This window comes from Falco punctatus (assembly GCF_963210335.1).
Source record: "Falco punctatus genome assembly, chromosome: 1".
NCBI classification, from domain to species: Eukaryota; Metazoa; Chordata; class Aves; order Falconiformes; family Falconidae; genus Falco; species Falco punctatus.
This window is the reverse complement of record NC_137580.1, coordinates 114,939,916-114,967,134: the sequence shown is the minus strand read 5'-3', so window position 1 is coordinate 114,967,134 and position 27,219 is coordinate 114,939,916. Positions and strand designations below refer to the sequence as shown.

The following is a 27,219-nucleotide window of genomic DNA, read 5'->3' as shown; positions in this document are numbered from 1 at the left end:
CAAGTTTTATGTCTGTTTTTAAGTACTGAGTCTGCAGGACCTTTGTTGCCGTGCCATAGTTTCCTGTACCCCTGTGCACCTTGTGGACAAGCTCCCTCTCCCTGTTGCCTTAAGAAGCCATCTCAAATCTTTCTCCATGGCAAATGGCCTTAATGCCAGGATGATGCATGGACGCTCGTACTCCCTCACATCCAGCAACATCAATAAAAGGAACAGCTTAAAGAAAGCTAAAATTATCCGTCCACCACAGAGCCCACCAAAAAACTGTACCAGAAACAGCTGTAAAATTTCTTAAGCTCTCTATGGGAAGAGGAACCTGAATGGAATCCCCTCCTGTGAAGCGTGGAACACGAAGGCTCCTTGTTTAAAGGATGAGCGTGCTCTGTGTATGTATCTATAACAGTACATAGACAAAAATAAGGAAAGTAAGTCTTATTTTAGAGTTTGCTCACTACAGTAATGCTGCTTTGGAATGAATGACATGTTTGGTGCAACTGAAAGAATGTGACATGTTGCTGTCGGATTTTCATACTGCATTTTAGTTTCTGATGTGCATGATGCCATTGTTTTTACAAGTAGCTGTGTTTTCATACAGGGGATAATTATCATCACATTCAGTTCTTAATTCCATGAAATCTGGAAAGTGACTTACTGTGTAATTGTATAAAATCCTGTCTTTGCAAACTGTTAGAAAATATAAAAGTGTCATTGGTTTGCATATTCAGGCAGAGTTTTTTATACACAATGTATTGTATACATTGTTAAATTCTACAAATCGCGTGACAATTACTGCAATTGTGCATTTGGATTTTTTTTGTAAAGCTTACTTGGTAACTTTTGAAGCACTAACTTAACTAAGCTAAAAATGTATATATAATTATAATGCACATACACAACAAGGTTTTGTCCCGTTAGTGTATGTAATAGATTTGATAAAGTTTTGGTATGTTATTTAATACTTTGGGGAATTAATTTGTGATTTAAATACTTATTTTTCTGTAAAAATATATATATATAAATAATTACATTTTATACCACTCTACAAGAAAGTTCTAGGAGGAAAATGCCAAAGACCTTCTGGTAAAAGCAACATGACTTGATGAGCTGCTTTATAAGGAAAGAATACTATTTAAAAAAAATAAATAAATGTGTCTGAAAAAAGAAACCCTATTATGCTGGTTTTTAACTGGGGAAGGTTGTCTTTATCTTCCTTTAGAAGAATTTAAAGAACAATATACCTGAACTAGACACCAGGAATGTGAAGTCATCCTAAAAGCATCACGTAATGCTTTTGATACAACAACTGTCTTCAATCTTGTTAACTGAAATACGGAAGAATAATACATGTAAAGCCTTCCATTTGTGAAGGAATTGCGTGACTTGTTCTCCTGAGTAATAACAGTCCTTTGAGGTGATGGTGTAGCATCATTCCAGTTTCTTCTGGGCATCTTCACTGTTGTGAGTTGCCATCAAGTTACATGCCTGTAACACTCCTTCTGGATCAGTGTAAGGTGCCAAAGTGATGCCAGGACAGGGACCAACCGACGCATCACTACTTAAAGAAAAGTGCAGCCAAAGCAAGTCTTGTCCTAGCGCAGGAGTAAATGGCAAAACCGGGTGCAGTGGCAGAATTCCCGTGGGATCGCTGCCTGGGCGGTGAGCAGGCTGGTCTGTGCCCGGTGCGCTGCGGGGCGATGCTGCAGCCCGAGGGATGATGCTGGTCGGCTGTAGAAATTCCATCTTCGCAGCTGAAAATGGACCTGGCAGCCTTACAGCTACAAGAGGTTAAACCTGAGCGGGAGACATCCGTGCCTGGGGAACGGTCTGGTGGTTTCACTGGTGGCTGAGCGCAGGGTGACGGGTTCTCTTTCTGCGCATTGCCATCCTGCTTTAACTTCGTTCCAAATTACACTCCTGGCCTCGCCAGCCACCCGGCCATTAGCTTGGTTCCGTATCTGATATGCAGTACGTACGCCTAGCTGGAGGGAGCGTTAGCACGGACGTGTGTGTCCTCAAGGTCAGATTCTTTATTCCTCCTGCCAGCCACACGAAGACAAGGTACGAAGGAGAGGCTAGAGCAGCACTCCTTGCTTGTTAATTCATGTATTCAAGTCTCATGACTGGCTGAGGAGACAAAACCTTCTAAAGCTGCAGTCTGATCGTTTTTTAATATAGATGAGTGCACAAAGAGTAAGTGCAGTACCAAGTGGTCACTGCAGGTCGCTGCAGGACTGTGCGAGCCATTGTGAACTGAAAAGCTGTAGTAAGTTGCAAACAGCGGACAAATCTGAAGTACATCAAGCCATTGACGTGGAAGGCACAGAGCAAGTATAGAAAAGTGAATGCATGTGAAAGATACGGAATAGCTGGCGTTGGTGTGAGCACACAGCGTGGGCTTTCAGCTATGAACGAATTGAGGCTGGACCTCAGCAGCCCACAGGGTCCATCACCTTGCTTAAAGTAAATTCACTATTGAACTCTGCTCAGGTTGCTCAGGGTCTGGGGTCTTGAAAACTTCCCAGTTTTGAAGTGCTTGGGGGTTTCCTGGGGGTGGTAGGGTTTGCGTTTGGGTTTTGTGGTTTGTGTTTTCTTGGTCAAGTCAGGGCACCCCCCATTTTAGCATATGCTAACTGTATTTCTTCCGTTAGTACTAGTCTAATACTTGTTTAATTTAATACTTTTAAGTGAGAGCTTTCTACTAAATAGTCCGTCAGACCTGGGAGGGGGCCCAGGGGCTACACTGCCCTGAACCGCTGCGGGGGTGGAGGCTCCGGCCCTGCAGCCCTGGTTTGGCCTCGGGGGAGTCCGGGGCGATCCCCCGTGAGATGGGGGCACCCCCGTGTGTGTGGGGGCTCCCAGGGCCCTGCCAGGCCCATGCAGGGGGCTCGGGGGTGAAGCTACGGGCCCGAGTGCTCAGGAGCCCCGAGAGCGCTGCGGGGCAGGCCCCAGCCCCACGTTCCCCGCAGCCAGGCCCTGTGCCTGCCCCCGCGCACCCTTCCCGGCAGCCGCCCCTGAGACTATCCCTTCCCCAGAGGCGGGTCCGGGGGGAGCAGACCCTCCTCCTCCCGCCCAGCCGCAGCTGCCTCAGCGCCAGGCGCAGCCGCCATTCCCGCCCGGCCGCAGGGGCGTGGCGCCGCTCGATCGCTCGGCGCTCCTCACCCGCGGGTGGATGGCCTCTGCGCTCGGCGGGGCTCCCTGGCGCGGTCGGAAGCAGCGGGCGGCCTGTCCGCCGCGGCTCGGCTCGGCTCGGCTGGGGCGGGCTCCCGCGGCGGGGCTGAGGCGGGCGGGCGTCGCCATGGTTTAAAGGGCGGCGGGCGGACGCGAACGGGCAGGAGCCATGAACCTGCTCCCGGCCAACCCGCACGGCAACGGGCTGCTCTACGCCGGCTTCAACCAGGACCACGGTGAGGTGGCGGGGCCGGGCCGCGCCGTGGGAGGGCTGCGGGGCGCGGCGCCGTGAGGGGAGCGGGCCTCGCCGGGCGCGGGGCGGCAGTGCTGAGGCGCCGGGCCCGGCCCTGGGGAGGCGGCGGGAGCCCGCAGCCCGGCGGAGGTGGCCGGCCCTGGCCGGTGAGGGAGCGCGGCGCTGGGGCCGGGCCTGCCGCCGCTCCCGGCCGCGCTGGGTGACCGGCACCGGGCGTGGGCGGTCCCCGCCGGAGGGCCCGTCCCGGGGGGCGCGGGCGGCCCGGCTGCGGCTGGCGGGGTGCCCGGGGGCCGGTCGGGGTCGCTGCCGTGGTGGTGCGGGCCCTGCTCCGGGGAGCCGGGGGGCTGTGCTGGCGGGGGCTGCGGGACCGGCCTGCGGTTGTGGCTCCGGTGCCTGGACCCGGCCGCTGCGGGGGAGGAGGGGCAGCAGCCGCGTTCAATGTGATCCTCAATCCATCCGCCCCTCGAGCGGCCGTGTGGTGCTTGCTGCGAGTTGCACCGCTTAGAACAGGCGAGCTTCCCTTGAGGAGCTGCATGTGTCTGCCTTCAGACCTGTGCTCAGAGGGATGTTCTTTTGGAATTGCGTTACTGAAAAGGTAACTCGCAAAATATCCCTTTCTCAGCGTAAGCACTTTGCATTCAAAATCAGTGGTGTGACTTATTTTTGTTTCCGGTTGCCTCATTCGTATTTTAAAAATTCGGGATAAAACTACTGGTCATACTGGCAGACAAGTGCAGATACACGGACTGCTGAAAAGCTTCACTGTATGCTTGGTTTATTCATTTTCTTTTTTTGTAAGAAAGGGGAAGGCCCTTTTCTAGGAAAGGGGTGCATACGCCTCGTCTTGCTTTTGCTATACAAAAATAGCACTAGTCTCATGAGTAAGTGTCATTTTTGTGGAATAAGGAATAGAAGGTCATAATTTTGAAACATCCTTTTGTCATAACAAGTAATACTCTTGCCTAAGACCATCTTGCAGCTTCTGTCATTGTAGGCTGTAGTTCATATACCTGTTGCTGATGCTGTTGAAGTCATGTGTAGACTTCAATTATAAACTGACCAAATAACAACGAATTATTCTGTTGTTTTTTAGTTTTGACATCTCTGATGACGTTTTGTCAGTAGCATATCAAGTTGCTAATGAAGTGAGCTTTTTGGTAACTCTCTTCATGCTATCCTGTTGACTTGAAAACAATAGAATAGTTTGTTTTCCAGCAGCTCTGTTTGTACTTGTTTTCATCTTGCAGTTGCAACAGAGGTGGAAAAAGAGATTTGTGAGGATGAGCTTCATTTCAGATCTGCAGGGGGCTGTAATGAAGCGGTTATGTTTGATGCTTGGCCTGTGATGGGGCTGGGTTATACAGAGAACTGTGTAAGAAGGTAATCTTCTCTTTTACTGCAAAAATGCCTTTAGAACATAATTTTGGTGTTTAAAACTTGTTCCTTGTTGCAGAGGCTTCCTTAAACTCTGTAGCAGTAAATGCAAAATAAACACTTTTTTTTTAATAAGGTACGTTGGATGTGACATGAAGGGATTTGTCTTGGGAATCTGTGAGCTGACAGTATTCAAATCCCATCTTACCCAGCCTGGCCAGCCTATTGAATAACAACAAAAGCTTGAAGGAAAAACATGTTAGGCTTTCATTGCAGGCTCCTGGAGCTCTCCTGCTTATGAATGATAACTTTTGAATTGTAGGTAGCATGCTAACTTTTTACTAGTTTAGAGCCTTTTTAAAGTGTTAAAGGATAGGTCGTTTTTTGGCTGCTCAAAGAAGAGTAGGTAAGAGGAAAAGCTCACTTCTTCCTTGTTGCTTCTACCAAAAATAGAAATATGAGTCATTTGAGTGCTGAAGCTTAGTATAGTGTGGGTGTCTGCATATATTGTCACAATAACCTAATTTCTTAGTAATTTAAGACTAGCCAATCCCGTAATGATGGGAAGGTGGGAGGAATGATCTAATAAGTCTTTCCAAGTCTTAACTTCATGACTGACAAGTGATAAAGCTAGCATCTGCAGTTTTTCTGAAATGTGCTTCCCTTACTGTGTTTTGGGTGATTCTGTATTTCTATATTGGATGCCTTTGCCACTTATTGTTTTTAAATTAAAAAATAAACAATGTAACCCAAAAAATGGAAGGCACATATTGCCAGGTTTTTCAGTTGTTTTAAAGCAGAATACTCTGACTTTAGGGTCTTAAATTCAAGCTGGTATACTCCTCATTTCAGGCGCTCTTCTAATGCTTTCAGAAGGACATTAAAGTGCTTTACAGAAACGAATAGACATAACATCATAATAAATTACCATGCCAGAAAGTGTATGTGTAAATTTCTGACAAGTTTCCCTTGTGTCACCTTTGTAGTCTAAGGCTGTTTTAAAAGCTGAGGTGTGGACTTGTTTTGGTGTTGAAACACTTGGCTCGTTCATTTCATCTTCTGCAGTGGACTGAAATGCTTAGTTAGCTGTAGGACCCCATCAGTATTAGTAGGATCCTGTGCTTCTATGGCTTTAGAGAAAACTTGCTGTAGTAAGGGAAAATAACGTGGTAGGAACTGTGCCTGTCATAGTCACTTCCCTAGCCTTCACTGTTGCAGTTTCTGGATCTCAGGCCCTAAAGCCTGCAGATTCCTTTACATTAGCATGCCCACTTCAGCTGGTGGCATATTCTAGGCTAGTCATTAATTTAACCCTTCCTTTTTCTTTGTTTTTATAAGAACAAAGCTCACTGTGGCCTCACTGGGGCTGTTGGCGAACAGTGCTTTTGCTGCAGGCACAAGCACAACTGCAGGTTAGGGTAATAATTCTGTAATCAATTATTTATTTAAAGTATCTGAGTTGTCTTCTGTCAGTGGCTCTTTGACAGCATGTGTGTCCCCTCCTAAAGTGAGATGTGAACTTTCTGTGGGAGAAAGCATAGCTATTATTGCAGCAATTCCCTCTTTTGGCAGCCCCTCTGCAGCTCTCTGATACATAAGAGCTTACAAGCCGTAGCAGTCAGGTTTGTGATGCCACTGGTAAATTCTGGGGTCAGTCAGATGGGAAACACTGGGCTCCAAAGCTGTTCCTGTAACCTGGAATCGAATGAGTAGCAGTAATCTACTTAAATGAGTTTTTACTCTAGTTTGGCTCAGAGGCTGCTGTGACGGAGACCTTTGTATCTCTGTCAGTAACGACTGAGTGTGTGGGCAGTATCACTGTTGCTCACATTCCCTGTCTCCAGTTAAAACGTAGGTATTCCCAAGGCATTAAAAGCAGCCTACATCTTAGTCACGAGGCTAGCCCTGCAGAAAAGCTGTAGTGGTGGTGTAGGAAATGTAGTGTCTGCGTTTTATTGCATCAGGAATGCTCCATTTGGGTTTGTTATAAGCAGCTGGTATTAACACAAGTAAAACTTTACAGTGCTCCTTTACTATAGAACGCTTTCAGCATCCCCCTCCTTTGTCTCTCCTGGAAGTACAATATTGTGTTATAAAACTGTCACTGGAAAAATAATTATGTGGCTATACACTACAGCTACCAGAAACAGGTTAGTTCACATCCTGTACAGTATTGTTTTATGTAGAGAGAAATGTTTCCATTGTGATTTGCTTTCTAGCTGTCCCAGTAAAGTATACTGCACGAGGGGGCAGCGTGTTGGTGCTGTGCTTCAGCGCAGCACACCCTTACGTACTGACTGGCAGAGCAAACTGAAGCATGATGCACGGAGCAGGGAGGAGATAGATGCTTTTAAGTTAACCATATTAATTTTGTTTCAATGTGTTTACTAATCTTTGTGTAATTATTATACTCTTGTTAACCACTCTGGTCTGTGTTTACATTTGTACACAAGAACTTTTGCATGTAATTTATTATAAAATTGTGGACAGGGTGAAGTTGAGTTGAGGGAGTAGGGGGTTTTGTGTGTTTTTCTTTTTTCTTCTTCACTGTTTAGCTAACTGTTGTACTGTTAGAACAGCCTGGTATGTTGGGTCTGTGACTATAAATAAGAGTTAATTTATTTCCTTTCTACATTGAAGGGTGTGGAGATGGATTGTAGTAGTTTTTCCTTTGTATCTGTGAGTTCAGTGAACAGGAACCCTAAGGATGTTGCCAAACATACTGCCAAAACCCCCACACCTCATAAGATACTGGTCTGTAAAGCAGAGGATGTGTGATGACCTTTTTTTATTATTATTTTTTTGTTGCTCTTGGGTTTTGGTTGGTTGGTTAAGTTTTTTTGGTTGGGTGTATTTTTTTTACAGGGGTCCCACTTGGAATTAAACTCTTGGAAGTATTAAAAAGGAATTTCAAAATGGCTGCATTTTTTTCCCCCGAATTATGGAGGTTTAAAACTAATATAGTTATCAAGATCAAGTTTATTATACATTTCTGTATTGTTACGCAAGAAAGAACATATTTTTTCTGTTTTATTATAACACAGAACTGAGATATCACCGATTATATTGTTTCTTCCAACCTCTTAACCTGCATCAAGCTATGAGCAGCGGAAGACATGTATTGAATGTTGCTCGCTTGCTATTCAGTGAGCATATGTGATGTATTTTTTTATGGTTTTTATGCAGACCACAAAGACTGTTAGTTGCCTGTGTTGCAGGGACTGTTGCTGGCCATTTGTGACCATTAACACCAGGAATACCTGAAACAGTCTCTTGCAGTCTGAGCCTTTTTGCCAGCTGCTGAGCCATCGCTCCACAGCAAACCAGTCCAGTCTTGGGTGTGGGAGATCATGGGTCACCTGGCTATTGGCAGATGGGATGGAGACCTTATGTTAAGAATGAAAACTTCCTTCCTCACCCACCCTGTGATTTTTGGGTACAGAGTTTGGGGAAGGGGTGCGTTTAGACATAGCTCCTCAATTTTATTCACGGGGTTCAAATCATTGCAGTCATTGGAGCGCATAAGAATAAAACCAAACTAATTTGAATATCTGTCTTCCAGTACTTTGAAGATCTTAACTGGATTTTTGATACAGTGCACGTAAATTGTGTAGCAACTGATCTTCCATCAGTTTGCCTCTAGCAACAGTAGCTGCTTCTTAATGACTTGTAATTGCTCTAACTTCACACTGGCATTTCTTTATAATAATAACTGCATTCACCCATTAGCAAGTAAAACAGCAGGACAGGATACTGGTAGTTTGACAGATTTCATTAAAAAAGCACATGGATAATTCTATACATAAAAGGAACTAGAATTATTTTCCAGAGTATTTTAGTCTGGCTTCTAATCATTCACTGGTTTAAGCTTAAGCAGTTGGCACAGAATTGTTGGTATCTGACAGTAGAAGGCTCTCATTAGATAGTTCTGAAAAACTGTGTTTGAGAAGCCCTCTGCTGTGGAAACGTGAGCAATGGCTCATACTTCATATAATCTTAATCATGGTGTAAATTCAGCTTGAATAAGAACAGAGGGCTTTTGCTTCATGATGACCGTTGGACCATAACGGTTAAAATGCAGGTTTCTTTCCCTCTGTAGTGCATGGGATAGGATACAGATGGGCTGGGAATTGCTCTCCTTTCCTTCCATTGATTTCTCACCTGTGTAAAAAGAATACTGAGAACTTGCCATAGAGGCCAGCGCAGAGGACAACTTCTGTGAACAGTTTTCACTTGCAATCACTAACAAAGCCTGCAAGTGGTCTTCAGCTTGAGTTTAACAAAGCAGTTGAGTAATGCTGTCTTAACCCTCTGGCTCTTGCTTAGTTCTTGAGTGTATCTTGCATTTACTATATATGTGTGTGTATATATATATGTGCTTTTTACTACAGGATGCTTTGCATGTGGAATGGAAAATGGATTCCGAGTTTATAATGCAGATCCACTCAAAGAAAAAGAGAAACAAGGTAAAGTGCTTACTTATTATAACATGCTAGCTCTGTGTTGGAAGCTCAGCCTCGTCATTTTTATTTTTTTTCCCTGTAAGATTTTTGCTTAGCCTTCACTGTTTCATCACTGGAAGGCTTTGAATAAAGCCTCAAGAAAGGAAGTCCATGCTGGTCCCAAAGGAACTCTCACTTATGCCACTGCCTGGTCCAGTGTCTAGGTGCAGTTAATTTGCATAAAGCTGGCTGATGGTGAGTTTCTCTCACCTTCTTGCAAAGGCTGAATTGTGTTAGCTGTTGCTAATGTTTGTAGTCCTGAATAGGAGATCAGTTGCCTAGTTATTCACAAGTGGGAGAAGAGTCGCCGGCTGCAGTGCTATTGCGTGCCATCGAGAAGCTGTCCTGTTCTTGTGCAGTAACCTGGATGGTCTAGCACGATAAGAGCACTGCCTTTTTTTACTGGGGATCTGAATGTAACAGTTCTGGTACTTGCTTAGAGTATTGCTTGCAAGAGCACTGTAAGCTTAGACCGTTAATACTCTAAATCTTATAGTCCCTGTATGCTTAAAAAATTTGGGAGGATCTTAAGGTGGTAAACCTACTAACATGTCTTAACAGAAATTACTAGATGAGCTATATTAACAAGTAGTGGGGCTTTTGCTCAGAAAGCAAACATAACTGAATCAAAATAAGGGAAAATGAAACCTAGCCTTGTGATCCTAATCCTAAATATAGGAAAAAAAGCTGCTGTGCTGAACAGGTTCCCTAGCACTTCCAGCCTGTGGTGATAGAAAGGTTTTAATGAAAGGAAAAATGCATTTAAAATAGCATTTCCTATGAAACCAGGCATGCTTTCACTTTTGGTGCTGTAACAGATTTTAGTCACTGTTCGTGTGGCCAAAGCTGATTAGGTATTTTCTATTCGTAATAGTAAATTATTCCATAAGCAACATGTCTTGGGGCTGTCATCTGTGATAGCATGCTAAAAGGGTCAGAATTCAGCTTGAAGTCCTATTGAGTTCTTTGTCAAATCTGTCCCTGCCAGTAGCTCTGGACATACTTCCAGGACTCCTGTGGTGAAATGTTTCTTATGAGTCAGATCACCTTTTTCCTGTGGATTCTGAGAGGTCAGGCTGTACTGGCTGCATAGGTACACAGAGAAATACTGTTAATCTTTCATGTGTATTTAAACCTACCTGAGATGGTCCCAGATAGAGCTTCTCTGTTTGATTTCTGTAACCGGGTATGAAACGAAGTCTTAACAGTTACACCGTGGCTTGTCTGTCTTGCATCAAGGGGTTCCATTAAATTCCCCATCCAAGCATCACCTGTCAGAACTGTAAAGGTAATGATTAAAGTGTTCTAACATAGATTCAGAACACATTGAGTGTTCTTCAATTGTCTTGGGTTATCATTCATAAATATTTTAAGACTTTTTGTTGCGGTGATAATACCACTTGGTAATAAAATGTGCTTTGTGCTTTAAATGCTTTAATGGAGTTAAAGAGGAGGATCTGGTGCACAAGTGGGTGGTGTCCAAATACAACTGTTCAGGAAGGAAGCTTGGCACTCAGAAGTGTTGGAAAGAAACCACAAGGGCTTGTAAGACATCCAGGGCTTCACTGCTCCAGTAGGAATATCTTTCCAGGCATTGTTGTATGCTCAGGTCCCAACGTAAATTCTTCATCCAGATGTACTGCAGTGCTGCTTAATGTCTAACTGAACCTCCCTTGTCTTACCCTTCATGGATATGTCTGCATCTTTCCATGGTAGTGCTTCCTCCCAGCTTCTCAGACACTTCGGCTGTTTTCTCCCATCCCTGTTTCTGACAGTAGGTCTCTCTTGAGTCCTTGTAAAACTTCAGTTTTTTCTGTAGCTTTGAAAGAGTTTTGTCCACCTTCCCCGCTGCAACCTGCCCGTGCATGGAGGTATTGGACAGCCTTTTAAAGGAGAAGTTTGCTTTTACCTCTGCTCATCTACCTTGAAAGCCAGAGTTATGGCCTCTCCTGGCAGTTCAGTTCCCTCTCCTCAGTGGAGTGCCAGGCATCCCTCTAAGCTACGTAAACAAAGCCAAGACCCCACTCAAATGTCATCAAATAGAAACATTCTATTATAAAAGGCTCTGGCTGATAGTTTTTCCTCCACCTGCACCGTAAGCATAGCGCATTCTACTTTTTAAGCATCAACTGCAGAGGAAGAAAAAAACCCACCCTTAAATGAGAAGCTGCTGTGCCAGCTGATCTGTTTTGCTTTCGCTATGTTTCCTGCATCACTGAATGGGGGCTCACTGGAGCTGGACCGTATTTCTTAACTTTACTAACAGCTATGGGTTTGCTCCAGAAAACAGCACTAGAGTTGTGTAGGTCAGTTATATTTATGTGCGTTTGCCACCTTTCCTCAAATCCTCGAAGTCTATAAAGACAAATCTCCGTGCAAATAAAAAGGTTCATGGCTAATGAATACTGTTGGTGTTTTTCTAAATGCGTGGCATTAGCATAATAGAGCAACACCAGCCTTGAAATACATGTGTGTGTGAGAGGAATGAATCTGAGCAAACTGGACAGTCTTTGTAAACATACTTACACACCCACTCTCTTACAGAAATTACCAAGCTGCCATGATGCTGCTGCTTGATCTCCTCTCATGCAGCATGTTTTAATACCACTTTTAAACCTTGCTGAGTTTTTTTCTGTAAATGAAAACGAGGCCTGTAACAACAGTAGTGATCTTCATTGCTGTGAAAAATAACTTTGCTGAGAATCCTAATTTTAAACAAGCACCAAAAAAAATATAATCAAACAAACAAAAAAGTCCTGCCCTTTTAGTTAAGATTTCCTGTCTGTCACTCTTGGAGGATTTTCTGGTTTTTAAGGTCAGCCAGGGTAGGAAGATACTATTCTTCTCAGGTGCCCAAGAGATGTGCTAGATAATGCCAGCTTTTCTTGTAATTGTGGTAAAAAATAGATGGCATTTTAAGAGGTTCTGACACTAATAAAATACATTTGTCTTCCAGAATTTCTAGAAGGTGGTGTTGGCCATGTCGAAATGTTATTTCGTTGCAACTATTTAGCACTAGTAGGTGGAGGAAAAAAGCCGAAGTACCCACCCAACAAAGGTGAGTCTCGAGGGATGGATGTTGTAAATGTTTGCCTTGCTCTGTGTGAAACTGCCCAAAGAACTCCCAAACCAAATGCCTTGAGCTGGGTCTGGTATTCTGAAGGTTATAGGGGATGTTGCAGCAGGTTTAAGTAAACATAATGAAGTTAAGTTGCATCGCTACTGGTGCAGCGTTAACAGGTGTTTATCTGCCATGACCAGTCTCCAAGACCTGGTAATGACATCCTGACCACTCACAGTTAACTTGGCAAAGGGACTCTGGCTCAGCAGCCTGAGGGGGACAAGGTCCCTGGCTGGCAAGCTTTGTAGGAGAACATGCTACACTTTCTGACTGCTGCCTTAGTTCTTTGATAACCAGCAAAGCAAAACAGAAAAGCTGATTGTCTTAGAAAAATGTATTTTTATTGTCAGCTTTTGTGGTTAGATTTTAGCAGCTCCTACCTGTGTGATTCATTGCGTGAAAGAGTGGGTTGATATGTAGTAGCTAAGTACCTTCTGCTTAGCAGGATGCTGGTCTGTAGCTGCTCAGCTGTTGGGTGCACCTCTTGATTAGCGTTCTCAGACACGAGAGGTTGTTATAAGGGAGACAATGTGGATCTTAGATACACCTTGGTGATCTAATGTTATCTCTGCGCTGTTCTAGTGATGATCTGGGATGACCTGAAGAAGAAGACTGTCATTGAGATAGAGTTTTCGACAGAAGTCAAAGCAGTTAAGCTGCGAAGAGATAGGTAGGTACAGCAAATGTTCCAAACACACAGCTTTGTTTCGTACGCTGTACTAACTCATTTTCAGTGGTTTGTAGAAAGAAAAAGTTCCAGCTTTAACACCAGCCATTAAAGGTAGAACAGGCTTTTGGGGGCAAGCATTAGGTGTAACAGATCACAGCTCAGGTATACTGGTATCTGGAACCTTGGGGAAAAGGCTTTCTGGCCCCCTAATGTAGGGAAACATTCTCACATGCCTACTGCTGTTTTCTAGGAGTGTGAAGGGAATTTCAAGCAGATCTCTAGAGCAAGAGCATCTGTTAACAGCTGGAGCCTGTGTATGTGTGGGCGGAGGGGTTCTGCTGTCACAGCTTTGGATGGAAGTGCTTTGTAGGCTCACAGTTGTGTGTTTTTTACAAGGGGGAGAATATAGCCATTAAATCAGTTGAAATCCTTTGTCAATCTGAATTAATGTCCATGTTTACCCACCCCAAGTCATAGGAACTTCTTGTCTGTTTCAGAATTGTGGTAGTCTTGGACTCGATGATTAAAGTTTTCACATTCACACACAATCCCCACCAGTTGCACGTCTTTGAAACCTGCTACAACCCTAAAGGTTAGTTGGGTATCTGGGCTGGGGAATGGAAGCAAGTTTATTCTGTTCTTGACACGCTATTTATCTTTAACTGCCTGAATCAGTTATCTATTACAACATTAAACGGTTAACTTACTGCACGATAGTCGTGCCCTTTGAAGATGCTTTTGTTTATTAATGAATTCTAATAACCATTTTATACTTGGCACAGAAAAGCTTTTTCATGTACTCCTGTTATAGATTTGATTTCTATAAGAGCTATGTTTTCTGTTGTAAAGAACCTGTAAACTTGAGGTATTTTGTGCTGAAGGCTTAATTATAAACACAAACTGAAGTGCCTCGTTCCTCTTTTCTAATAGAGCTGGAACTGTCTAGCAAATTATTTTCTACAGGATCAAAACCCGCCTAATTAGCAAATTGATACTGTTCTTTTTAAATAGCAAGGTATGTCTCTGTCTCTTGCTGAAACGAGCAGAGGGCATCTGTCCCAAGCCAAGCCGAGTACTGGTGCCACGGGCTAAGTACCATGTTGTGCGGTGACGCCAGCTGTAGGCTCCGGGCAGCACAGGAGGGATAGGGCCTGGGGGTGACCGAAGGGTTTGTTGCAGCAGGATTTACTGAAAAATGGAGGTGTGTCTGGAAGGGGAGCCTCGAGGCGGGGGAGATGGGCACGCTCCCGTGGCAGGTGCACACTTAAGAGCAGGGGTGTAAGGGAGGGTCTGAAACTTGAGGGGTAGAACAGCTGCGCGAGTGTCTGCCTCCCAGCACAGCAGGCCCTGCTGTGGAGGTGCACGCGGCCTGCCCGAGGAGGCCGAGGGAGCTGGGCCTGTGCACTTAAGCAAAGTGGAGGCTGCGATGGGCTGGTGGCAGCTGGTGGCTTACAGCTACCTGAAGGACAGTTACGGAAATGATGGGGCCAAACTCCTCTTGATGGTGCCAGACAGTAGAACAAGGGGTGCTGGCCATGCTTGATGGAGCGGGAGGATCAGCTTGGCTATGGGGAAGATGTTCTGCCCCCACCCAGGAGGTTACTTAGGCCTGGAGTCCCTGTCTTTGGAGGTTTCCACACCCCCTAGAAGCGCCGATGGAACGGCTGGCCGCGCTAAGTGCAGGTCTGGCAGGCTGGGTGACGTACAGGCCGCTGGTGCAGGGTGGAAGGTGCAGAAGTACGTTGTTTCTTGTGACACCCACCTCTTGCTCTGCGAGCTGTGGACTGAGTTTGCAGGAATTTACTTGGTGTCAGCAGAACACCTGGCAGAGATTGTGATTTACCTTAACTGGTCTGCAAAAAGTTATGAAGAAAAAAAGTGCAAGTGCTGTAAGAACCAAGTTCAAGCATGAATTACTAATAATCAGTTCTACTGATGGAAGAGAAACTAAAGTATCGCCTATTATAAACTCTTACCCTTTTTGAGCTGCTAAGGAGACTTTTTTATTTTTTTTTTTAAATAGCTTTGCTGTAACAGACTGATGGAGCTGATCTCTGAAAACATCCAGATTTTAGATAACCACAACTAGATAACTTTGAAATAAAGTGATGAGAGCAAGTTAAAATTATGCTACTCCCCTACTTCTCTGTGCTCTGCACTTACGGACGGATACTGCAATAGCCATTAAAATGAAATTCTGATTTACTACATGTATGTTTTATTCTGAAGTTACTGATATTTTAGAAACTTTGTTTGAAAACTTTATTTGGTTATGGAAACTACACAGTTGTTATCTTCTTGTTTGTTTGTTTTCTTGTCTTTTAGGTCTCTGTGTCCTTTGTCCAAATAGTAATAATTCCCTTCTTGCATTTCCTGGAACACACACTGGGCATGTGCAGATAGTGGATCTGGCTAATACAGAAAAGCCTCCTGTAGACATACCGGCTCACGAAGGAGTCTTGAGCTGTATAGCTTTAAACCTGCAGGGAACAAGAATTGCAACGGCATCAGAAAAAGTAAGAGTAATACCCTCCTACCTCTGACTTACTGTGTGTTCTAGTGCAGTACGTGCTTCTAAAATAGGAAGGCGCATCCTTTCGTAGGAAAGGCATAGAAATCACTAACCGGAAGACTCATCCTTGAAACACCCATTCTTGGTCTGTCTTTATCTTTACTGCTCCTTTGGGATACCGAAGAGCAATCCCCAGGCTGTGCCCAGGGTGGTGGTCATGTTGTAGCTGACTGTAGCAATGAGTGTTCAGTGACATTTGCGTAAGATCTGGCCCAGGCAATTCACATGTTTCACGTGTTCTCCAATAAATACTATTAATTTTAAAAGTAAAGGGGATGGGGGAAGGTTACTTCCGTTCTTTCACCTTTGTTATCTTCTGCTTAAATTCACCTTAAAACCACAGGCTAAAGAACTGGCATTCTGGAGGACTTAAGTTTTGCTGTGGCCTAACTCCTGTTACGGCCCTGGAGGGAGGCGTGCTGCCTGCTGCTTTCTCATACACACTCTGCAGATGTTTTCATACAGAGTGTAGATGATAAAATGATTCTGGGAATATTTACCAAATTGTGTGTGGTCGTATGTTCGGTAGGGCCAAAGGGCACAACACAGTGACAAACCCCTGAAGTTACTGCACAGCACGAATCCCTTTGGGCTGTGCTGATGCAGAGGGATGTAGGAAGAACGCAAAGCAAGTCACAGACCTGCCGTCTCTGTGGGAACCTGAGTGCAGCCAAGCTAGCGAGCATCATATCCCAAAGTTCAGTGGGTTCCAAAGTGTCCCAAGTTACACAAGGCAGAGGTACCCATCCGCCTGAGGCGAGCTGAGCACTAGCTACCTTCTTCCACTCAGCTGAAATGAGTTTCTCAAGGGAAAATTAAATTAATCCAACAACAAGCTAAATTAAAAAGTTTTAAAAAAGCAAATGCAGCCATAGCCTCTCTTAACTATGCTTAATTACTGCATGTCTTCTAAACACAGCTCTTAAAACTGCCAACTCCATTGCTAAATAGAGTAACAATCTTTGGATTTGTATTGACATTCCTTTTTTTTGCATGAAGTTCAAATGGCATTTTCAGACTGAAACAGGAGAAGGGGCACACTGCCATACAGAGCACGCTGCCGTAGCGGACATGCTGTAAGCAACAGCTCGAGCTGGTGTCTTAAAACTAAGCTGATGTTTCCTTGAACCTGTCTCTGCTGGGTTCTGTTCCTTACTGCTGTGTGACTGGAGAGACGCATTTATTAACCAGGTCTATAACACAAACTGTAGGTGACAATCTATACCTGCTCTTCATCAGACGACAGTACTACTGCATTGTTGAGCACGTTATTTGGGATATGCTGATGTGTTTTACATCTCTGGTGCCAAGCATCGTTTACTCTTAATTGCAGTATCGTTTCCAGGGCAGTATTCTGCCTGTAACCTGACTGTTATGGGGTCTCTCAGCTTTGGATCAATACAGATAACAAGCATGTGACAGGTAACTAATTCTGCTAGATTAGTTCAACTGAGCTACTTACAAGGCAAGATGATCCACAGCCTGATTAGCGGGTGGAAAAAAACGGCACCATAGAGTGCTGGCTGTGGGGAGCAAGAGAGAAAGGGTTCACAGAACCTGGGCACAAAAGGCTGCACCAGTCTAATGTTTGCAAACTAATGCCAGGGCCGCACTCGTGCTTCAGAATGTCACTTGGAAGGAGCTTACTTAGTTGAGCAGCTAAGTAACAAGATGGTATAGCAAAGCATTCTAATGTTGTGATAGTGTGGAGGGAGATCAGTATTCTTCCCCAAAATTGAGAGGTTCTCTCAAATGTTCCAAGATGAAAACCCCGGTGGCGTACACGGGCACGCTGGGCAGAGATGGAATTTTAGGATGCATTAACAGATGTGAGAGCCTTCTGGTTTTCCTAATGTAACGCTTGATTCCTTTCAAGGGGACCCTCATAAGAATATTTGATACTTCATCAGGGCATTTAATTCAGGAGCTCCGAAGAGGATCACAGGCAGCCAATATATACTGGTATGTTTAATCACTTCTTATTTGTCGTCTTGCGGGTGCCGCTGTGCTGAGGCACCCCGGCCAGCGGCACCCAGGGCAGCTTCAACAAGCCAAGGGAGGGCACGCTGCCACGGGCACACGGCAGAATTGGCTGGGCCTGGCTGCCCTCCCTCTGCCCGGTGCTGCTCACCAGAGAGCAGTGGCTGGCAGCTGGGTGAAGCCTGGCGCAGGTTGGAGGGGCTGGGGCAGACACGCGCGTGCTGCCACCCCCGCTCCTCTGCGCCCAACAAAAGGGAGCTGGGGGCACCCTCCGACTTGCCACTGCAGTGTGCGGATGCAGCGATGCAGTGTAATGCTTCCCAGAGAGACGAGAGACTGGGACGGGCGAGTGGGCGCTGGTTACAGCACGCGCCGCTCTGCGCCGACAGCCCAAGGCAGAAGTTTGACTCTTAACTCACTGCAGGGAGCAGCTCTCCCTGGAGAGGGTAAAGGGCTGTTCTGCCGAGCCCTGTGCTGGGGCAGGTGTGGCTCGTTTTCTCCAATACCTGCCCGCTCCCCATGGGAGAGGTCATGTGTTTTCTTCCAGCAGCAGTGGCACGGCCCACATGGCTGGTGCCAGTTCGATGAGCCACACTCTGCACTCACGGCTGAAGGGGCTGGTCACCCTGGCAGCGCAGTAGCTCTGCAGTGGAGGTGGCCCAGCTGCTCCAGGAGAGGAGCTGTGAGCCCCCTGTGTGCCGCAGCCCCTGGCCTGCTGGGCTGGCAGCGCCTCTAGGCCCCTGCAGTAGGGGAGCTGTGTATCCCGGCTGCTGCCGGTGTGTGCCGGCACACGCTGTGTGGTTATCCACATTTGCATGTGTAAATACTGTAACCGTCTCTGTTCTCTACAGTATTAACTTCAATCAGGATGCTTCCCTCATCTGCGTGTCCAGCGACCATGGCACAGTGCATATTTTTGCTGCAGAAGACCCTAAAAGAAATAAGCAGTCAAGGTAGGGTTTGAGCCATTCGGAAGTCTCTGGGGGGGGTGGGCTGGGCAGGGGGTTCTTGACCTTTTAACAGTGGTCTTGTCAAGGAGTCGCAAATACCTGCGCTACTGGAGGTGGCAAGATTAATTTGCTGTGCTTGAGTGATGGTGCAGACTGAGGACTGTAGAGCAGCTGCCCCGTGTCGGCTGTCCTCTGTGGAGCTGTAACTCCCAGCAGCAGGTTAGGGTGGGGTTGAGTGGCTGTCTTAACAGGAACATACTTTGTGGATACTTCCCATAAAGCAGTCTCTACTGAAAATCAATCCTTTTGGCAGTTTTTGCAGACACTTAAAAATATAAAGCCAAGAAGGCAGTTGTAGGGTCTCCCTTCCCTAGAAGGAGGATTGTGTGTAGTACCCGGTACGTGAAAGAAGACAACAAAAAGTCCATCAAGCAGCACTTAGAACTGCTGGGACATGCGAACAAGTCGCAGCGTTCACACTAAGTCACCACCTTACTAAGCTGTTATGCTTTTTTTTTTTTCTCTCTCTCTCTTCCAGTTTGGCCTCTGCCAGCTTTCTCCCCAAATACTTCAGTTCCAAATGGAGTTTTTCCAAATTTCAGGTTCCCTCAGGCTCTCCGTGCATTTGTGCCTTTGGAACAGAGCCAAACGCTGTCATAGGTAAGTACTGGCGGCTGCCCCAGCTTCTGTCGGGGGAGCCAGGTTTGAACTACAGCGGCTCCAATGCTCGGGCGAGGCGGTGCCGCATGGCTGCGTCGGCAGAGAGCAGCGCTCCGGCCGCTCGGCACGCCAAGGGAGCAGGCTCGAGCAGTGCCTGGGCTGGAGGGAAGTGGGTGCAGAGCTGGGCTGGCTGTGCTGCCCACAGGCACTGCCCGAGTTCTCGTGGTGGGCAAGGTCAGCTCCAACCAAAGGAGCAGAACTGCGCTCCAGGGACAGCGGAACTAACGCGTGTGTTTCCATTGCAGCAATTTGTGCGGATGGCAGCTACTACAAGTTCTTATTCAACCAAAAAGGGGAATGCTCAAGGGACGTCTATGCTCAGTTTCTAGAAATGACAGATGACAAGCTCTGACGGAGTGGAGGGGAGCACAGGGGTCAAAGTACTGCCTTGGCTGTGCCGCAGCTTTGGAGGGACATGTACGAATGTCTAATACTGATCAAGTTTAGCAGACCTCACTGAGAAGCCTGGCCCAACGTGATCACAAGCTCTGAAGTAGTGGACTACATATGTTTATTTTCATTTCTGCAAGTATTCGTCATTAAAATCTCTTTGGGTTACTGTCATCAACTCAAGTTTTCAAGATGTGGCTTTCAACAAGCTTGTGCCTGTTGGGTTTCTCTTACCTGAACTGTGACATGACTCCCGCTCCACGCGAGTGCCTGCCACCCCGCGGGGGCTGGACAGAGTACAGCTAGCCTTAGAAAAGGGAGGTGAAAACTGAAGATTTTAGGCATTGCTTTACTTCTGCCGAGTGGCTGGGGGTGGGGGGGAATACCAGGGATCACGCTCAAATCAACGTCGATGCTCATGCTTGGCTACGGGAGCAGGGGCTCGTGTGGCCACAGGCTGCTGCTCACATGCACCCGCTGGAGCCGAGTGATCAGCACCAGTTGTCAAAGGTGCCAAACGGCACCGGGTGGCCACAGGCAGAGCGGGGCATCGGCTGCCCCCTGCTCGGGGCGGGCACACGGGGCTCCTGGAGTGGCGATTCCCTCTGGAATGCCACAGCCGGCCCAGCTGGGGGACGGGACAGGCCACTTAAACACCCAGCACAACAAATGAACATCTGCGATGGCTTTAAACTTGCAAACTTTCTTCTTTTTTTTTTTTTTTAGTTGGAGATGTTGCTTGCTAAATGCTGTTGGCCTAGGGACAGTTAGGTTAGACTAAACTGACTGACTTTTGTAAACTCTTTCCCAAAATTGTTACCTGGCAATTAATAGTTCCTGCTGAACTAATGCACAGACACACAACTAGGACCTGACGGCCACAAGCTCCGCAGCACCCAGTACCCGGTGGGGGAACGTCCTGCTCCGCTGCCATCGAATGTCACAGATGCTTCAACCCTGCCACGCCTGTTCACTTTTAAAATTTAGCTGCAAATCTAAATTTGACAAGTTTCTTGTAGCATCACATAACATACTAAGGACTAACTTCTACGCAGATTTTGATGTCAAGGTTGCATGTTGCTTTTATGTGTATTTAATCACAGAAATTGTTTTGCACACTTATTTGTAATATGTTATTTCTTTTAAATAAAAAGTAACTAATTTTGCTGTATTCCCTGATGATCGCAGCCACATTCCTACTGTTGTAGGTTCGGGGGAATGAATGCGGAACAGAGGACGCAGCGGAATGGCACTGCCTTGGCCGTGCCCAGGCTGCGCTGCCTGGCACACGGACGCTGCTTTGTGCCCAGCGCTCTCAGTGCCGTTCCCACCCGCCACCGCAGCGGCGGTTCTGACACTCTCGTACCTTTCAACAGCTGCGTGAGCGGAGTGACCAGCTGGAAGCCGCCGCCGTGCCGGGGAGGTGCGCGCGGGGAAGCTTTACAAACCGTTGTCCAGGGATGACTCAGATCCTCTCTCTGGTGCAGCTGGAAGCTGTTTATGATCCACGCGGCTGTGCTCGCTCGCACTAGAACAGCACGCAGACCGCTCCAGCCGGTGCGGGGTTTATGTACCATACTCTGCTGAAGCACCACTCCTGCCGAAGTCACCTCACCCTCGACCCGAGGCAAGGAACATATTTCTGGGTTGAGCTACAGCTCTGCTGAAGTTGTACAACTTCCCCTGAACATTCCAGTGTAACAGCAAGAGCGACAGCAGCGCTGCCAGCACAGGCAGCCAGTGGTGCTGTACCAGCGCCGGAATCCCTGCATACGTACCTCAGCCTGTCATCTCATCCCTTCTTGTACGACGTGCACGTCCTCACCTTCAAGTATAGAAGCTACTTTACAGGGATTGAAAATGATGTAGAAGAACCCAGGATCCACAGCACCTGCTGCCGCACGGCACTCTGGGGTAAGCGTAACCACTTTGCGTGAAGTGGGATAGAAGATAAGCCCACCTCTACGATCCAATGGAACAGTATTTTAGTTACTTAAGTCACTTTTTTTGAGAATATATAGTACTTCAAGCATTAGATCAACCACATATCCACCGTACTGACTGATTTATGGTGGGCCCAGTTACGCCGTGAGGCTCCACCAGCAGCCCACACACCGCGCTGCTGTGTGCAGGGGGAACGCTCGCCCGCCGTCTGGGCCTCGCGTGCGGACCCCGTGTTCCTGCGCAGGCTGGGGAGCCGCTGGCCCCAGCAGGGCGCAGCTCGGCAGAAGGCAGGCTCTGAAACACCAGATCTAGCAGCCGGGTGCCTCTCAAGCATACCCACCCCCTGCTCTGTGTGAGGCTGCAGAGCGATGGGGAGCAAGGCAAGCTGTCAGAAATCTATGTGACAAAAGAGGATTAAATAGATTTTAAAATGTCAGGTTGTTAGCTTAAGAGAAGTATTACAGCCCAGAGGTCCAACAGCATTTACTCCTTCAAGTACATTTGTCCGGCTAGAAACACGTGGCAGCGGGGGAGAGCCCTGCTCAAGGGAGCACTTCGTCTGGCAGCCACGAGGAGAAGGCCCAGTTTGCACAGCAAATCTAAAATATGACTATTCCTGAAAAACAATGTATTTCCACCAGCTATTTAAGTAGATGGATTATTAGTTTCTTTTGGATCTACCTAACTGCCTTCTCTCCCCCTTATTTTGCTGTCTCTTTCTGCAGTACCTGTGTCAGTTCAAAATCCTGACAGGAAAACTAAACCATCAGCCACCGCAATAAATCCAGTGGCAAGTCATGTGCCAGCAGGAGCCACGGAACACAGGTACTTCACTTCAGACCCTTTAGCTGCTCAGATTAAAGCAGAACATACAAGACTCATCAGCGAAGCCACAAAAAGTGAGAGCAGGACTCGTTCTCGCAGATGTGGGCTGCGGCAGGCGCTGCTGACCTACATGCACGGGCTATAGCACAACACGCGCCTCAGCCAGTCTTGTTTCGCGGCCACGCTCTTACTAAGCCATTTCAACGCCCCCATTTTACTGCATTATTTTTTTTTTCTCCCCCAAAGGTTGTATTTGTTTAATCAAGCCAACAACTCTGGTCTGCTCAGCAAGGGATCCTGTGGAATTCCGCACAACAAGCCATTCTTTCTGGTAATAGGTTACGCTCTTGCAGCTTTGGATATTCCAGCCCTTTACAGAGCTCTGTTGCCCACCTCTGATTTCTCCCCAACGCTTGAAAGCACTGGCAGGAAAACCAGACCCAGCGTTCCAGCAGGTTTTTCTAGCACTTTAGACAAAAGCATCTCCCCAGCTCGGATGAGAAACAAAAAGAACGTAGCTAATGCGTAAGGAGAGGATCAGAGACCAAACCAACGTTCATGAAAGTTATTCCAGAAAGAGTGCACCTCATTAAGCTTCTTTTTAAAAAGTAATAACCTGTTAGTATGGCGGTCAGTGCTAGCTCAATACAGCTGTAGCCAACGTTTTTTTAAAACCAAATCACTGAGCTAATGCAAATCCCTGGCCACATACCTGAAATCAGCCCCAAACACTAACACCGCTTCTAGGAGAATGGTTTAAGAATTATTTTTTGTATCAAAAGTCTCAAAGTCTGGCTTGATCAATAGTTAGGAAAGAAAACACGTAGAAGCAGGAGCAAAGCTTGTTTGCATCTGCCAGTTCACAAATACAAACAAGAACGGGATGGTTAAAAGCCACCCAGGCACTTACCCACTTCAGACACTCCCTTCATCAACTCATCCCGTGTCAGACACAGCGTAGGTTTCTTAGTAAGGTCTTAACTGTGTAGTTGTGTATAGAAAGGGGTCAGTCAGGTTAGTAGAAAGCAGCACACGAGTTAGTGTAAATGAGAGAGAGAGAGAGAAAAAAATGTGTGTTCTGGTATTTGTCTCACACACACATATAGATAAAACCACAACTATATAGAAGTCACAAGCCAACCTGTGTTAATAACTACCAACCACTCAACATTTACCTTTTGGGGGAAATTAAACCAAGATACAAAACACAGATCCAAACAGACTGCTGAAACATCAAGTTCCACTTTTGGATGTAAGTAATCATAAAAACCATTTTAAAACAAAGCTCTGCTGTAACAACCGTGCAAGCAAAGGCGGAGTGTTGCCCGTTGCCATCACGTGGCCGCCGTCACCTATTACCCGTGGGAGGCACAAACACACAAACCAGGGATCAGTTCAGTTTCAACAACCCGACGACTCCACTCCGTAAGGCCTGACACCAAAGACCAGAACCAAAAGCCCTGGAGATGATCCCGTAGGAGCCTCCTCCAGCACCACCAAAGCATGGATAAGCACGTGTGATTTTTGTGTAAGAACGTAAGCAGTTTCCTCACGTCGCACAGCTTTTTCGAAGGGTTTCTCCATCTGAACGAAGATGCATCCTTGTGCCAACTCACCGGCACCAGCAAGCGTAGAACACCCGTGCCCAGAGGCTACCGCGGGCCGCCTGCCGTTAGCGACAGCGCTGATCACCTCGGCTTGTCTGGGCCGATGCCGCTTCCTGTGGCACTGCTGACATAAACTGGATTAATCACCCCAGATTATACATAAATATTTCAAACACACTTGTTGAGTAATTTCAACTTAGTTAATTTGCTGAATAAAATTTAATTTTATTTAAAAAAATCTTATACACTATTATTCACCTAGCCCTAGTTGTGAACAGATTCTCACTTCTGAAAATAAACCACATTCTAGTAAATTCATTCAACACCAAATTAAATTACTAGTACTGGATTTTTTTCTTAAAAAAAGTATGTTAAAACTTTACTTTTTTTATTTTTAAAACCTCTAAAGAAAATGTTGCAATTTTACAGAAAGGTTTCTTTTCAGGTTATGCTTTTTTTTAAATGCCTGTTATAAATTCAGCTTGTGTAGAGTTTTTTTTTCATAGTTTTTTAATATGTATTATCTGCAGAGACATTGTAACAGTTCCATTTTGTGGATGAACACAAAACTTGTACAGATTTCTCATATTTGGTCTTTAGGTAAATAGTTCCCAAAAGCTGCCTAAATAAACCACTCCAAACTGTTCAGTCCATCATGAAAATACAGTTTTCCTTTCATAGTGGGAAAGGAAATATAAATAATGCATCATTATTACAGAAAATGACAAAAATCAGATTCAAATTAAGCCAACTATCTAGCTTTCACTCACCTTACTGCATGAGGAAGTAAGACATTATGTGAATTAAAGACTGAACAGCAGCCTTACGTTTAAATTTAATTTTGAAATGTAAAGTGGAATCTATTACCACAATTAAAGTGAGAAATTACCGATACATTTTAAAATGTTCAACTGCAGAACACACACTTAAAAAAAAATTATTATAATAATACGGTAGCCACTGTTAGAAAACCACAACAGCTACTCTTAATGGAGACCCCAAAAGGTCAGTGTATGACATCAAAAGTGTTATGGAGAAACTGGTCAGATTAATTTCTACTGATGGGTGCTTAAGCTTAAAAATATTGAATATACCTCTGACAAGATAATTTTACTCTTTTTAAAAGGACTTGTGATAAAGAATTTCATCTTTCTAAATGAAGAACAGTCTGTTATCTTAAACATACACAATATTAAGCGAGACTCTTGTTTTACTTTAGACTGGAAAAATATGCCAGGGACAGTCAAAGTCAACACAAAATAACAAACAGCAAAAGGTAGCAGAAAGAGAAACAGGTAAGTGCAGCTCTGGTCAAATTCATAGCAGTTCTTTACGTCAGTTAACGGCTCATTTACATTGTAATTTCTAATCAGTTACATGCAAGCCCAAAGAAGCATTTGATCACTACACATGGTAATAAAATTTGATTAAATTTATCAGGCAACTGCTAAAATATGAAAATTTGCAGATGTAATAAAGTAGCTTTATCTGAACTTTAACAGGACAGACAAAAGTAAATCATTCCATTGGTTAAAAAAACCCTACATTCAGTTTTTTACCAAACAAAATTTCACATGAAAAGTATTGTGTGATTCCAAAGTTTCCGGAGTAGAAATGGAGTGATTTGAAATGTCAAAGACCCCATTATTTTGCAAAGAAATGAAAATACACCTCAAAAATTTCTAATTCCACATGTGAACAACAAAATACTGCATATCTACCAACAACTGCATTGGGTAGGTCGTTATGAAAGGCTAGCTGCCAAGATGTAGGAAATGGCTCCTTGCCTCTGTTCCCTTTAAGGAATATACAATCGTTTGAAACCAGTTCACACTAAGCGCTTATCATGCTGCCGTTACACTGAGATACTCAGTCCTTAAAATAATCTGATAAAGATTTTTTTAAAGCTGCAGCCCTCCCCAACACTGTATTTCTCAGTGTACACAGTTTGGTAGGGGGCAGGGAGGAGCGGGGGTCACAGCCTCTGGAACAAGATGTTTTGCAGTTTGACTTTAAATTACCAAGTTTTAAGGCCACCTGTGTTGGGTTTTTTTTCAGTGCTGAAAGTTGAAGTCTGATCACAGGGCCCCTTTCCCCACTGCGTGAGAACATGTTCCAACATTTTAGATGTTATATTTAAGTGTCTCCTTTTGGCACCATGGAGTTTGTTGTTTTTTTTTTTAAAAAAAAAAAAACAAAACACTCCCCTAAGTTTCTAGTTCTGGCTGCCTTTATCACTCACTGCCACAGATGGGGTGTCCACGTTAACAGCTATGACTATGCTCTCTCCATCTTCTGTTTTGATACGTTTGAGTTCCTGCTGTTCCGACTGGTCTCCGTTCTGGCGCTTTGTTGGAAGAGATGCTGATGCGGACGCATGGGTTGCTAACATATGCAAAGGACTCGCAGCAGCTGTAAAGAGAGAACACGAACTTCAGCACACTAATCCTCGGCAAAACCGATGATACTGAAAGCAAACTTGCATTTTCATTAAAATGGTGAATTTCTCTATTAGCGCAATGTGGGGTATTAGCAGTCCCAGCTGGGATTCAGGTCCAACTGTTTGATCTTTGTACAAACCTGAAGGACATTCTCTCACATCACTCAACATTCATGCAGATGTGGCCAAAGGTGGGAGAATGGGGAATTATCTCCATTTTGTCAATGTGGAGCTGAAGACAGAAAAGGATTAAATGACTGAAAGCCAATCTAGACAGTAATTTCTTACAGACTAGGAAGTGAATTCAAAATCCCCTTTGAGTAGGTTCTGGCCACGATTGTGGATCGCTGCTGAGTGCGTTACTCGGCCTGGAAGGAGACCACCACCAGGTCGTGTTGTCGTGTTCATCTGCAGCCGTATTTAAGAAAAGCTACTGCAATTCACGCAGCCATGAGATGCACACTACTCAACAGCAAATCCTCTTCAACAGATAGCGAGGCATTCACCCACAGTGTAAGGAAAAGGCAGCGCTTTAACAAGTAGTAATATTAAGAAACGACGCATTTGATTAAGAGTCAAGTACACAACTGAATTAGATCAATCAGAAATGTATATAGTTCAAGCATCCTATAAAAGATTTCAATCCTTCTCATTCCATGAAGATAGTACAAGGCATCATTAACGTGCAAGTATAGTCCTTAAA

General features: G+C 45.4%; 3 protein-coding genes across 7 annotated transcripts in view; 2 read left to right on the top strand and 1 right to left on the bottom strand.

The window, feature by feature from the left end:
- The window catches only part of RAB40B (RAB40B, member RAS oncogene family), a 30,659-nt gene extending 27,673 nt beyond the window's left edge, over nt 1-2,986 (top strand). Inside the window, exon 6 of the mRNA XM_080400908.1 lies at nt 24-2,986. Within this exon, the coding sequence (XP_080257034.1) occupies nt 24-295 (272 nt within the window). The 3' untranslated portion in view covers nt 296-2,986. The remainder of the gene's footprint in view (nt 1-23) is intronic.
- A 215-nt stretch (nt 2,987-3,201) lies between these two features.
- On the top strand, nt 3,202-20,871 carry WDR45B (WD repeat domain 45B). 5 transcript variants are annotated; one of them, XM_080398624.1, is made up of 10 exons: nt 3,202-3,404; nt 9,187-9,261; nt 12,254-12,355; nt 13,001-13,088; nt 13,586-13,680; nt 15,414-15,604; nt 17,537-17,622; nt 18,492-18,593; nt 19,193-19,250; nt 19,556-20,871. In XM_080398624.1, the coding sequence occupies exons 1-9, from the start codon at nt 3,338-3,340 to the stop codon at nt 19,248-19,250; spliced, it is 864 nt and encodes a 287-aa protein (XP_080254750.1). In that variant the 5' UTR covers nt 3,202-3,337; the 3' UTR covers nt 19,556-20,871. The 5 variants fall into 5 exon arrangements, with proteins under 5 accessions (XP_080254750.1, XP_080254747.1, XP_080254748.1 ...); XM_080398621.1 differs by having other exon boundaries at nt 19,129-19,250; XM_080398623.1 differs by lacking the exon at nt 3,202-3,404 and adding an exon at nt 4,673-4,801 and having other exon boundaries at nt 19,129-19,250.
- A 2,721-nt stretch (nt 20,872-23,592) lies between these two features.
- The window catches only part of FOXK2 (forkhead box K2), a 49,777-nt gene continuing 46,150 nt past the window's right edge, over nt 23,593-27,219 (bottom strand). Inside the window, exon 9 of the mRNA XM_080395574.1 lies at nt 23,593-26,488. Coding sequence (XP_080251700.1) covers nt 26,292-26,488 — 197 coding nt within the window. The 3' untranslated portion in view covers nt 23,593-26,291. The remainder of the gene's footprint in view (nt 26,489-27,219) is intronic.

Coding starts and splice junctions, on each gene's coding strand:
- WDR45B (XM_080398621.1), top strand. CDS start 3,338: ATGAACCTGCTCCCGGCCAACCCGCACGGCAACGGGCTGCTCTACGCC. Junction 13,089..13,585: donor GTTAAGCTGCGAAGAGATAG/GTAGGTACAGCA, acceptor TGTCTGTTTCAG/AATTGTGGTAGTCTTGGACT. Junction 19,251..19,555: donor AGAGCCAAACGCTGTCATAG/GTAAGTACTGGC, acceptor TTTCCATTGCAG/CAATTTGTGCGGATGGCAGC.